Raw genomic sequence first — 13748 nt, 5'->3', positions numbered from 1 at the left:
GAACAATTTTTAAACGTCATCACTTCTGCATGAATGGCATGCTGTTTATTTAAATTGTGAGTTACCTATATTCCTGTTTTTGTGAACAACCATGCTGCTGGACACCCTTTTTCCAATGATGCCATAATAAATTAAAGTGGTGATTATCCAAATTATTTTTACTTCTCTTAGTTCCCAGCTCTCTTCAGGGAGAATAGGGTCATATTATTATTATTACTTAGTCAGTGGTTATTTGATCAGCCCTAATATGCCCCAGTTATTTCAATTTTCAACTGGCTACAACACTTGCTGACCAACATTAAAGACAGAGACAAACCAAACGATGGACAGAGAGCTGTTTACAAGTCTGTTCTTGTTCTGACTGCCAGGCTTCCTACATCAGCAAGACTGGCAGAAACCTTAACAAAAGACTGACTTGCAAAAAAGCGATATAACAGTTGTTTTGAGTAATTTCTTTCTCAGGAATGATAGTTGTAACTTCTTTTGCTTAAATGGCTAATTTCTACCTTACCTTGTAGTTTCCTCTTGATAGCTTGAACAGGCTGGTTTACTTGATGGCTTTGATTGAACTTTTCCCTATTTTTCCTTACAGGCTGGAAAACATGATGCAATTGTAAAGAACATTCATGATCTTTTGGCCAAATTAGCCTGGGATTTTTCTGCTGAGCAACTTGACCATCTCTTCTCTTGCTTTCAGGTAAACTGTCATAGTTAGTTGTACATGTAACTCTCTATAAGAAAGATGACAGAAATTACTTTGGAGTCATTTTTTTTGTAAAACAAATATGTCTTAATGTGTGAGGATTTTATCGCAATTGTAGAATGGTCATCTTTGTTTTTCTACAAAAAGAAACGGGTATTGTATTGGCCTTATTCTGAAATTTTCAGTGCTGTGTTTACTATGGTTAAGCCCAGGACTTTGTTGATGGGTTTCAAAATAGTTCCAAATTCGACAATCAGCAGAGGAATCATAGTCTTTGGCACACAGTAACATGTCATCAAGGCTTTTTTTTTACATTACATGAAATTTTGAATGAAAAGAGTCTTAGCCGCTCAACAACTTAGTGATTTCTAGGACAGGAACAATTGTTTTTAGTGTGAAATGTACTGTTGATATGGTAAAAGGGCTCTCGTCCCTGATGGTATTCACCAGGTTCCCAATGATATCATTTTCATTATGTGCAGTTCATAAAGAAAGAATTTAAGTCCAAACCATTAATGTTTGCGCAAAACTTTTCAGTTTGTGACTGCAAGTCTCAATTAAGTAGCACTGTTCACAGGGTAATACTGTCTTCTTGTTGAAACGTTTCTTGGAATCAATACTGAGATACTCATTTGAAGTGGATTTTTTAGTCAAAACCAAAGAAATCATGGACAGCCAGTTGCGGTATTGTGCAAAAGAAATGCAAGCAAAATATTTTGAAATTTGGCTCTTGTTCTTGTGAATTTTCCATGAAAAGTTGTCAAATTTTTGAAAGTTGTTTCGTGGTGTTCTAAACAAAAAATTCATGATCTTTCTCGAAAAGTCAAGATAGTGAAATTTGAAGTAGTGAATTTTCGAGGTAACTAAATGAAAATTTGAGATAGCGAAATTTGAAGCAGCGAATTTTCATAAGATGAACCGGCATGAATGACATCGTTGAACAAGCATACGTAAATAAACTAAACTCATATCACAAATAGATTCAATGATACAACAATTTAATCAGCCATTTCCAACAAAATGCCTCTCGAGTATTTACTTGAGGCTATCTTAGTCCATCCAAAAAAATTAAAGTAGCATTGATTCTCCTATTTTCCCCCTATTTTTTGAAATAAGGTTCCAATTTTTTTATTTTTCAATCTTGAGTTTCCTATTTTCCTATTATTATATCTCTCAGTTAGTACGCATGCTGTGATTGGTCAATTTAGTGGGCGGTACTCTCCTGTACGGCTTGCTAAAATTTAAAGTTGGTTTTGTTACCAAACTGTTTCGTGATTTATCGATAAGTGTTCTTAACTTTTATAGCAAGTGAAAGTTGAAAACTTTCTTATACTCTAAATTATGTAATAAAGCGTGCTAATGACTTAAAAACAGTTTCAAACTGACTTGTTTTGCTTTCGAGGTGCATCAGAAATTTTAAGCTGTTCTGCGTGAATAGAAATCGTTTCCAAACCCGTCAGGCACACAGTAGAGATATAACAAATGTCTTACTAACCTTGTTTTCTCCATCTGTACTGTAAGCTACAGATCCTGGTTTTTTTTTCTCTTCGATTTTTGACCCGTGCGCTTCGCGCTTGGGCTGTAAATCGAAGGGGAAAAAACCATTACTTATTTATTTTGTCTGAACAACCATGCTGCTGGACACCCTGTGTGCTCCAGTATTTAACAACACAGGCGGTTGCTATGGTGATACAAAAAGGAAGTTGCACAGAGTCTGGGTTACGAAAACATGGCGTGTGTTGGCATGTGTCCTACAAACTTGAGTCAAGAAATGCATAAGAATGATTGTGTAAGAACTGCGATGCTTTTAACATGAACTAAACAGTAAAAGGAACCTTAGAAGTATATCCAGTGAGTCTTATAGAACTGTTATGTAAATGGTCAAGAGTTTGCCGTAAAGCTTGCACATTGTGTGAACAATTGAAATGACAGCAGAAAAGAATCGTGTCAAATTCGAACTTGGCGAATTATTGTCCATGTTTGGGATTGTTCGAGCAGAGTAAATAAAAAGTGAAATTTTGCTCAAATTTTTGAAATCAATTATTGAACAGAGCTAATATTCAAATCAATTTTTGTTCGGAGTGACCTATCATTCGAAAATTCGTGTAGTTGGAAGCATTAGGTGTCACGAATTATCGTGACTTTTTTTTCAAAAATTGGCTTCCACAGAAAATTCAATATTTGTTTGTCAAAAAGCCCAGAAAAGCTGTGAATTTCGGCAAAATACATTTGCATTACTTTTGCACAATACTGTATGAATGAAAACACTGCTGAGTTTGGAATTTGTTTTTGTTGCAGGAAAATAAAAATAATTATATAACATGATACAAGACCTATATTGCATTAAAAAGCAGCTGCTTTAAATAGGTACTGTTTACAGGCGATACATCTTCCAAGTTCAGTGGCTTAAAGTCAGTTTGAGTAATGGGTGTAGCAAATCAACATGTTGCTACTGTTATTTGCATCTAATTTTATGCAAGAGTGGTCAGGCTCAGGATGCTGTTGGTTATAATTTACAGGAGAGCTGGACAAATGCTAGTAAAAAGCAGAGAGAAAAACTACTGGAGTTGATAAGACGCCTGGCTGAAGATGATAAAGAAGGTATCATGGCACACAAGGTGAGTATTTTTCTTTCATTTCCTCAGAAATGAAATGAAATGATATTGTTGTGGTTTCAGGGTGAACCACTTACAAAGCGGTGATACTATCCAATCAGAGGGAAGTTCATAATTGAGAATATAAACATGTTTTAGTAAGACAAGCCAAATGGTGAACAAAAGTTGTTCAGATAGTCCACATATTTAATAGCAACTTTCTTTCTTTCGCCAGTATTTTGGAAGTTCTGCACTTTTTAAATTGTGTCGGTGTTGTCGTTCCTCACCCTGTGGTTTCCAAGATTTGTTTTTTTGACACCACAACACATCACATGTTGCCTCACAGCTTCTTCATAGGTTATGGTTGTTTAGTAATGGTAATTGAACTGAGTAGAGTGCAGTTTGGTCTGAAATCATGAACAACAGGTGTTTATTTATTTCTGGAGTGAAATTTTCACTTTTACTAATGGCAAGATGCACACATTAATAGTTAGGGTGATACTTTGCTATTATTAATCATAGAATGCATCTCTTACGATTAATAATTGTAATTAGTATCACCCAACTAGTGGACTAATGCAAATTCTGCATTTTAATTGGCTACGCTACTAGGGGACTATTAGTAATAGTCCTCGAGTAGTGAAATTGGCGCAATCGAGTGTGATGCCTTCTTTTGTTTTATTCCCAAATAAATGTTTTTTCAACTTGCATTTGCTAACTTTGTTATTGCCTTTTCTGTCCGACTAGTTGGGTGATACTAAAACAATTAGACCCTTCACCCTCAAGGGCCACTGGTCAATAGCCCATTTGGCTTCGCCTTGTGGGCTATTGACGGGTCTAATTGTTAAAATCCAAGATTAATAATTGTATCTTACATAAAATGTACTTATTAATTGTGGATGCTGATCTTCTTTCGAAAGGATGATTCAAGCCAAATTTCACTCAACTGGCCACTATTATGAAAAAAAAAAATTCAAACTCAAGAGCTACATCTCACAGGGCTTGCTCTGAAATAAATGTAATTCAGCTGAATTTTTCAGAGACAAACTTTTCGTAGAGCTTAACTTTTATGAACTGAGTGCGTTTATGAACGACAATTCCCCTGTATTTGACTCATCAACAAAAAGCAATGCAGGGGCGCAAATCATGGCTGTGAAACAACAGCACCGAAAAGTACATCTGAGGACTAAAGGGGATTGGTACTGATTACACCATTAGATGATGCATTACAGTTTTAAACAAGTGAACTAATTCAAGGAATCCCTCTCGCTTAAATTTGTGTTTGTCTTGTGCAGTGTCCTAATTGCTAATGAATTACTTCTCCAAACAATAAATCTGATTTATAACGAAAATATGTCCCGACAAGAAACTTATTCTATGCCACCAGTTGATGAATGAATGAATTCTTAAACCTACTGACCACCCTACACATGGACTGATGATCATCACAATCATAGTGTTCTATCATAAATGTTTGTACTTCAAAGCGATATCTTAATATATTGCTTCTGCTAGCTAAGAAAGGATATCTGTGATATGCATGAAGTTTGCCAAGATCAAATACACTCCCTCGTTCAAGTTTGTGATAACATTTAAGATGACTGATGACATGTACACAGCTGTTACAAACTAATAGGCAAAACAGAGCAGTGGACTTCAGTTCAGTGTTGGGGTCAGAAGCTTTAATACTTAAAAACTGACTTTCATGGCATTTTTCCATTCGAAAAATGTCATGAGGGAGACAGAGGCATGATTCTGGCCATAAAATATCATGCTAATGAGCGAGACAGAACGTGACGATAATCAACCTAACAGGAGCGATAAAACTTGAACGATCAGTGAATGAGAAAGGAGTGAGACATTTGTACTGCCCTGAGATTTGGACAAAAATCTGAGCAAGAAACCAGTGAAATTTGGGCCATAAAAAAGTCACGCTAATGAGTGAGACAGGATGTGACAGCGGTTAAATAATACAATACCTGGCATTGAAATGGATGGCTATTTATAGTTCTGCTATATACAACAGCAATCATTACCCTCTACATATGACTACAAACAACTACCTAACATTGCAATTACAGCAAATACAGTACTGTGCGAAACGAATGCAAACAAAATTTAGTACTTTTCACGACTTTTCAGTGCTTTTCGATGAAATATAAAGAAATTTCGAGTGAAACAACTTTTTGTACGAAGATCAATGAATTTTCGAAAGGTCTATTGTTTTAATCAAAACAATTATTCGGGCTGTTCTTCACAAGACCGTGCGAATATTCACGTGAAGTATTGTTGCGAATAACGAATTTTTGAGAGAAAGAGTGCGCAAAATAACGAAAAGCCACACGAAAATTCACTCTATAAACAATGTCCGAAAACAGATATAAACATCCTTCTGTATTAAAAAATCCAAACTTACCTAGTTCATTGACTCTCCCGAGACTTCATCTCCATGCTCACAGTGTGATGCAAACGGTCGCATAAACATGGCAACCCTTGTTTATATCCATGCATTCGAAGATTGATCATCAGTTACTCCTGAGCAATCATGCCCTCCATATCAAACTACACTTGCCTTTCATCGCCTATATAAAACTCCCTTTTAAATTAAATAGCTTGTAGACATGAACTAGTGTACAGTTAAAGATGTCTAAACTGGACAAGAGAAGTTTTTGTTTCACCTCATTACGTTTTGTTTGCCTGTTACAAACACATTCAACTCATTGAAGACTGGGACCTACCTTCCTGATATGGATGGCAAACAATGGAATGAAATCTAAAATGGTGTCAGTTCATGCGTGAGGGAATTCGAAGGCTCTTCTTGATGTTACTGGCGCATGCTAGGCATTCATTTTACGGAAGCGGAGGTTAACACCACACCTCGACAGGAGACTCGATATGTTGAGTTGTTTGTGAATGATAAGCGACAAAGGAAAGTCAAAGGACTTGACAAGAGAGAAAAATGTAAGCTTAGATTGAATGTTATTGTCAATCGAAATGGTAAGGACATCACACTGTTGATCTCTTCATAGACACTATCAATCAAATAATTATGAATTCTTTGGAATAGTTTCGTTCAGGTTGTGTTGACACAGCTTAATTGTTTTAAAGGTAATCAAAGTACTGTGTGTACAGTTGTCAATTCCATTCATTCATAAACACCATATGCTTATAGACACTCAACGAAATATCGTTTTGGGATTGCGATTTTTCATTTAATTACTGGTGAAATCTCATCGCAACATCGTTCTTAGATTAGCGAATTTTCGTATCGCTCAATGAAATTTCTTCGAAATATCGCTCGATAAATCACAATTCTTTGCTTGAAATTTCTATGATATTTCGTGGGAACAATAGCCAAATTTCGACGAAATTCGTTTGCATTCTTTTTGCACAGTACTGTAGGACTTGTTTATTTAGTTTTTATGTTTACAATTTAATGTTTTGGTTAAATCAAAATGGAAACTTTGAATAGCTACATGTACTCTTTGGTGGCATGTTCTATAATCAACTGAAATAACAAAAAACAAAATACAAGTCTCAACCGATCGAAGTAGAGTTTTACTTGGTAGCCATTTATAGCCATTTATACATGCGACAATTATTTTTTGTTTTGCAACAAAAACTAGTGATAGAAAATCACGATGTTTCGACCTCTCCGAGGTCATTTTCAAGTGCGAGTAAAAATGTATAAAATTAGGATAAATATGTTTCTAACAGTAAAAATACTTTAAAATACTGCAAGAATACATTTTTAGTGCAAAGTGCACTATTGGGATGGTTTGGGGGTTGACGTCGCTAAAGCACTGGCAATATGGCACTATGGCCATAAGGTGTAAACTTTATTGTTTGTTCAATTAATTAATAAGTTGTTTTGTTGATTTGTGCTTCGTTTTCGAGAAATAACATATGCAAAAAAAACTCAGTTCACTGAGTGGCATCCTTCAAAGGTGGATTTTGACGCAGCGCAAACTTAAACGGTTACATTTAGCAGCTTCGACAGCACGATTTTTTTTAAAATAGATGTTTTGATTTTTGAAAGAATTAGAGAAATAGACTGAAAAAAAAATCAACCAACCTCATATCGAACCAGTGTCATGACAAAACAAACTCGAATCTGGCCCGTTCAGCACCTTATTTGCTTGTGCTAACGAAGCAACAGTAAGAGAATTGCATAATATTATTATATGAATAATAAAACTAACGGCAAATACCATGCTTTGGTGACTTCATCATTTAGCAAAACAAAGGTTTCTTTTGTTTTTTGCTCAACAAAAGATCTCCAAAAGATACCCTCGGAAAACTGAGTTTTTTGCATAAGTTATTTCTCGAAAATGAAGCACAAATCAACAAAAACAATTATGCAACGATGCTTTTCATGTCAAAACAAGTCAGTCTGCCAAAAATTAGATTGATCCTGCAAAAAATAAAAATTGACCCAAAATGCTACATATGCCCTTTTCGCACGAAAGCCTTCAATTGTAAGTTATTCTTGGACTGTGAATGAAACTACACACATCAAACATACACACTGCTAAGATTATGTCTCATCAAAATGCCCAGCTGACTAGCAAGGTCACTACAAACCAGGAGTGAATAGCAGGGGTTATATAGGAACTGTGTCATGAGTACTGCGTCAGAGCTGTACATTACACTCTGCACTATCTGAGATTGTCTCACTAGTTAAGTATTTTTACTGATGGAAACATATTTATGCTAATTTTATATATTTTTACTCGTACTTGAAAATGACCTCAGAGAGGTCGAAATGTCCTGATTTGTTTTTGTTAGTTTCTATTGCAAAATCGATCTCAAAGAAATTACTCATCATCAATTTGTGTATTAATCAAAATTTTCCATGTGCTGATATACTTCTGACTATGATCTAGCTTAAGTTACAGGCTCACCTCAATCAATCCTTGGCTCCTTTGATTTCTTGTGGTAGTAAAATTACACTAGCTGCATATTCACAGGAGTGTTGTCTTGTAGAACATCCCAACCCTTTCTGTACAAACATGCTGCCATTACACATTCCAAAGACTGTTAAGCTGCTAGTAACATTATTTACAGACACTGAAGAAGATTGTTTCCAGCAAAGCGGGAGAAATTTGAAGGAGTTGATCTTTCCCTACACAAATACGGCATATGAAGACACAATGAGATTTTCCCACTCTCAAAGAAACGGTCGAGTTCTTAATTTTTGATGTGAATGGGTGCAAAACTTGATATGTTTATTCAGCATGGACCAATCAAATTGAACTCCCCGAATTATCTCAAATGATTCAAGATCAGATTTCAAGTTGCATTGTCATGAAATGGTGAAACAGTTTTTACCCACTTACTGGTCTTCACTAGTTTCAACACCCAAAACAGTTTACGGGTAAATTTTGGAGTGTACACTACCTAGACAAAAATGCCAAGGAGTTCTTTGGGGCACATTACAGGAAATTTGAAGCATATTGTACAGTACATAGGAGCAGACACCACAGTTTTGTGGCATGGCATGGCATATCTTGGAGTTTTTTGTCGCATGCAATGTAAACACTACAAGGCCTTTAGCGTAAGCTGAAATTGAAAAAGATTGCAACCCGTGAGAGAATATGCTTGTTGAAATTAATATTTTGATCCAAAAGGACGATTCTGTTATGTTTTAGTTCTTACATTTAGCATACTTTTATTTTTTATTTTATTTTAATGTATTTTATTAATTTTCAAACGCGTTATAAATAGGAAAGTAAACAAAATCAGAAGAGGAAAATAGTAATATTACAGCACAATACTAACTTACAGTACAATATCATAATTACGACTACTTGCATTGTTTAGTTTAGGTAGCTAAAACAATACAGTTTGTTAATGTCCAGTTTTTTTCCTTTTAAGTTTCATACAAAAGGCAGCTCTACTAGCACTGCACTTTCTACATGTGTACAGTACCGTAAGCTTATATTACGAACAAAAAAGCAAAAAAACATGCACACTGTTTACGTAGTTAACAAAACATGGAAAACACGTCACCAATGCATATTAAATAAGATGTTGAAAGGATTTTTGGAAAGCAATAAAAGAGTTGTTTTTAAATGCTGTTTCTTTTTGTATATTTAATTTTTCTTTTAGAAGTATGAGGAAACTGTCAAAAGAGAGCTTTTCGTCGTGTAGGCAGCTGCAGTGTATAGAAAATTGCGCAATTGGAAGCACATAGTTTAAAGAGTATCTGTGTTCTGTTTTGTTGAAACTTTTATGGTGTGAGGTGTCATGCCCATCAGCAAGATTATGGCAAGTAGCAAGGCCTGACAAATGTCATGTCCAAATTTTACGTACTTGTAAAATGAATTTAGACAGAATTACAACGATAACACAGTCTGACAATTGTCTCAGTACTGCAGTGTAAGCGAATTAATTCGGTTTGTGCTCTATCATGCTAGTTGAAGCCATGGTATTGGCAATAAACAGGCCAGACAAATGTCTTGTCCTGTCATACTAGAGAGACAAAATCCTTGTCTTGATTTGTCTCATGCAGTTCTCGCCACAAAAATAGCATTATGGCCTGAATTGGGCCATAATCTCGCTTAATCAGGTCACAAATATTTGTATGTGTTTTTACCCTCTGGACTACCTCAATGACCAGTTAGACGTGTAAAATCTACTAAATTAAGGATGAAGAAACATATAACAAAGTCTTAATTTATTTATTTGATTTGTTTTATTCATTCCGTTTCCTCCTGTCCTAGGCTGGAACAACAAAATAATAATAAAAAGGACACACACACAGAAATCATGGAACGTGTCTTGTTTTTGTAGTTTCCCAAACCACTCCGCCACATTGCCTCCTTCTAAGACAAAATTATATACATAATCAGGAGCATTGTCAGGAGCTCTTGACATAATTTCATTCACGTTTTGTATTGACCAGTTTTGCTCATAGAGGTGGTGTGGTGCAGGCATATGTTTTGTGCAGGTAGATTGTACGTGGACCTTGCTGTGCTCTGTCTTTGCTTACCTGGGGCCAATATTCTCTCAGTACAGCCTGTGTCTTGTGTTGGAAGGTATAAATTTTATGCTGATGATTAATGATCTTATATTTGTAGGTGTTGGGCTTGCTGTGGAACCTTGCTCATAGTGAAGATGTCCCTACTGACATCATGGACCTAGCTCTTAGTGCACATATCAAGATTCTGGACTACAGTTGCTCACAGGTGATTTAGTCATGGTAATCGGCAGATTTTCCCAATTACTGTCACAAAAACATGTTGCCATACACAGTTGTGTAATATTTAGCTGTATCAGACCCAGAGGGGGGGACTCCCATGTAAAAAAGATGGCTGTGTTCATCAGAAATTTTGAAAAGAACCCCTACAAGGTACCAAGGTCCTGTTTTGTGGGCTTGGCTTCAAATTTTTTCTCCCCTAAGAGGCACCAATTCTTACATAACACATTAGCTCCTGTCATATTGTGGCTCGATACCCTAAACGGTACCGCAAAAGCTCCCAATTTGGACCTTTTGAGGCTAAACACACTCAGAGGTACGAAAACCGCATTTTTAACCCCGAAAACATAAATCAGAAATCATATAGTCATATATTTACTTTGAATTGGTTAGATATATTTATACATACATGAAGCTACTTGTATTTTTAGCTTGTCATGGAATTGATTGTAAATTAATAATTATTGTATAGATTATTGTAACCCAGTCACCACTTACGTAAAAACCTGTATGTAATTTTATCTCCTTTTTTTCCTGTAACCTCATTGTAATTCATTAACTTGCGATGATGATGGAGTTAGACTTATTATTATTATTATTATTATTATTATTATTATTATTATTATACTTATAATAAAAGGTTCGATGAGCACCCCTGTCATTCAACCGTCATTGTTTTGAATGTTTTTTGTGGATTTTTGCAGGACCGTGATTCTCAAAAAACAGAATGGATTGATCGTTGTATAGAAGAGCTACGTAGTGATACTTGGGTTCTACCAGCACTCAAGCAAATCAAAGAAATCTGCTCTCTTTTTTATGAGGTAAAACAAAATACTATTATTTAGGACATGATTTATCATGGCAGTTATACTCACAACTTAATTAGTTGTGAAATTAAAGCCTGAAATAAATGCAGGCTTGAACAGGATTCCAACCCATGACAACGGGGAGCTGGTCATGTTGTGAGTTTGTAATATACCTGTGGATGGTGAAGAATGAAAGTGAATACTGTAAAATCTTGTGTTAAAGCCCCCACCCCCCCCCCCTGTTATAAGCCCTTCTATTTGCTAACAAAGATATTATTCCAGATATAAGCTCCCTCAGATATAAGCCCATCTAATGGTTAAGTGTGTACCTTTTGTGTTTCTTTACAAGCATCAAAATTTTTAATCGAAAGTTATAGACTAATAGGGTAATAAAATCAGTAATGGGCCTAATATCTTAAAGAAAGTGTTCAATACAGTAGATCTTGCCATATTACGTGATGAACTTAACCATTATGGTTTTCACGGAATAATGAACAAATGGTTTTTGTCTTATTTACAAGACCAGACACAAACAACACAAGTTGGTCCACATATCTCTGAAAGAACCTTAGTAACATTTGGTGTTCCACAAGGTTCCATGTCCATATTGTTCTGATAGTGTGAACTATGTCAATAATTGCATGCTAAGTTGAGTGTTCTTCACGAAATCCATAGTGAGAGCGATAGAGTTTGTCTTCTTCATTCATTCTTTCATTCTTTAGCACATCAATTTTTCAAAAATTCTGTTCAAGTTAGACAGTAAATTGGTTCAGTTTCATCATCTGCCTTAAGGTATCATGGCAGGTGGATTGACTGTGTTTGGAAATCGCACTAAAGAAGCCATAACTTTGAAATGGAAGCGAAATTAAACAAAGCCTGACACCCTTTTTCGAAGAAGGTATCCTGGAACACACCTGCCGATTTTCAGCCAATTCCGTCGGAAGATGTGCGTAAATGAACTAAAAATGTTCATCCTTATATGCAGTTTTATTTTGTTGAGAAAAAGAGGAAAAACCTTTTATGAGATTGGTATGATTAGGTGTTAAAAATCCCCTCCAGACTGACAGATGTCGGCATGGGTCAGTTTGCCACAACATTGGGTTATGACAACTTGAAGTAAACAGACGTCTTCAATTTTGGCATGGAAATCTGTCGCAGTGAAATTGTCTGAGAAGCGACAAACTACCAAGGGCTTTATACAGGTTTGTATTTAAACTGCCGTGATTTCTTTTACTTAGAAGACTTTGGCGGCAGCATTGGTATTATGTTGCTTGAGTTTAGGCCTCTTCGTTCTTCAGACAGTTTTTGAAACCATGTGTTGTAATGCCAAAAAGAGGAAATCTTGAGGTCTACATCGTCTACATCTTCATCTGCGCCTGACTCTCTCGTTGTGGAAGTTTCGGAATCATGTCTGTTATCCAGCAATTTTGTGCAGCTAGCACTTGTTGTATTTTGTCCTTTAGCTTCATTGGCGGGAGTAGTGTCCTTGAGTTCCTTCAACCATTCTTCTTGATTACAGTGCGACCCATGGCCGCCCAGAGCCAAAGATCTTGTTCAACGCTGAACCTGTGGGTTCCACCAGATTTTTGCCTCTTCAGCTTCTTTGAAGACCCCAATGGGCAAGAGGTTTCCTTGCATTTTTGTCCTGACAAAGAAAATTTGACAAGAACGAAAGCTAACTAGCGATGAAACAACCAGATCGAGAACAGTTCGCTTGCACAAATAAAATATCACACCGCAATTTGCATTACATGTGACAACTGGCGATGAATTTTAATCAGAGGTGTCAATTTGCCATAAGAAGTTAATGAGATTCAAAAATAGTTTTTCTCTTTATCTTAAAAAGTAAAAAAATCTTTTTTCTCCATTCTTTTTGCAAAGTATTTATCTCAGTCTTCTCAATTTGAACAGCAAAAACAAAAAAAAAGTATTTTTGCATTTTTCGTAAAAATCCACCTACCAATGATACCTTAAATATGGGTATTATATTGGACATTTTAAGTTTGGCTGGATATGTTCCAAGTGATATAGATGAATTAGAGATTTCTGCTAAGACATAACTTAAAATGTTGCTTGCACACTTCAATACTTGAGTAGGGCAGGAGTAGAGGCCGTGTGACTTATTGTTAGGAATAGACAATTAGGCGAATTTCAGCTGGAGTGGTGGGTTGAAAAAAAAAGGATGAGATGGGTGATTTGCATTTGCCTAGGAAAAAAATCTAATATATCTGATAACCCCTCATTCGCTTTTCTCATTCTTTTACCACCTTTTTATTTTATTCACTTTTTCCTAAATTTCCATTTTTCTATTTATTAATAAAAAACATTTGTAACCATATCTTCATAGACTGGCCCACCTAGACTAGCACTGGCTATTGGTGGGCCAGTCCAACTGTAAAGTGTAAATTAAGGGAAAAAAAAAGATTGATAATCAATCACATCTT

At 35.8% G+C, this 13748-nt stretch overlaps 1 protein-coding gene across 2 annotated transcripts in view; it reads left to right on the top strand.

The window, feature by feature from the left end:
• Positions 1–13748, top strand: part of LOC110049637 (ubiquitin carboxyl-terminal hydrolase 9X-like) — a 195556-nt gene that overhangs the window by 51055 nt on the left and 130753 nt on the right. For both annotated transcript variants that reach the window (XM_089293533.1, XM_089293532.1), the window contains exons 15-18: positions 593–697; positions 3223–3321; positions 10380–10487; positions 11203–11319. In XM_089293533.1, the coding sequence (XP_089149659.1) occupies positions 593–697; positions 3223–3321; positions 10380–10487; positions 11203–11319 (429 nt within the window). The remainder of the gene's footprint in view (positions 1–592; positions 698–3222; positions 3322–10379; positions 10488–11202; positions 11320–13748) is intronic.

The sequence above is a fragment of the Orbicella faveolata genome, unplaced genomic scaffold (genome assembly GCF_042242905.1).
Source record: "Orbicella faveolata isolate gen_17 unplaced genomic scaffold, um_ofav_v1 contig_25, whole genome shotgun sequence".
Classification (NCBI taxonomy): Eukaryota; Metazoa; Cnidaria; class Anthozoa; order Scleractinia; family Merulinidae; genus Orbicella; species Orbicella faveolata.
Note: the sequence above shows the minus strand (reverse complement) of the source record. Positions and strands in the feature narration are given on the sequence as shown.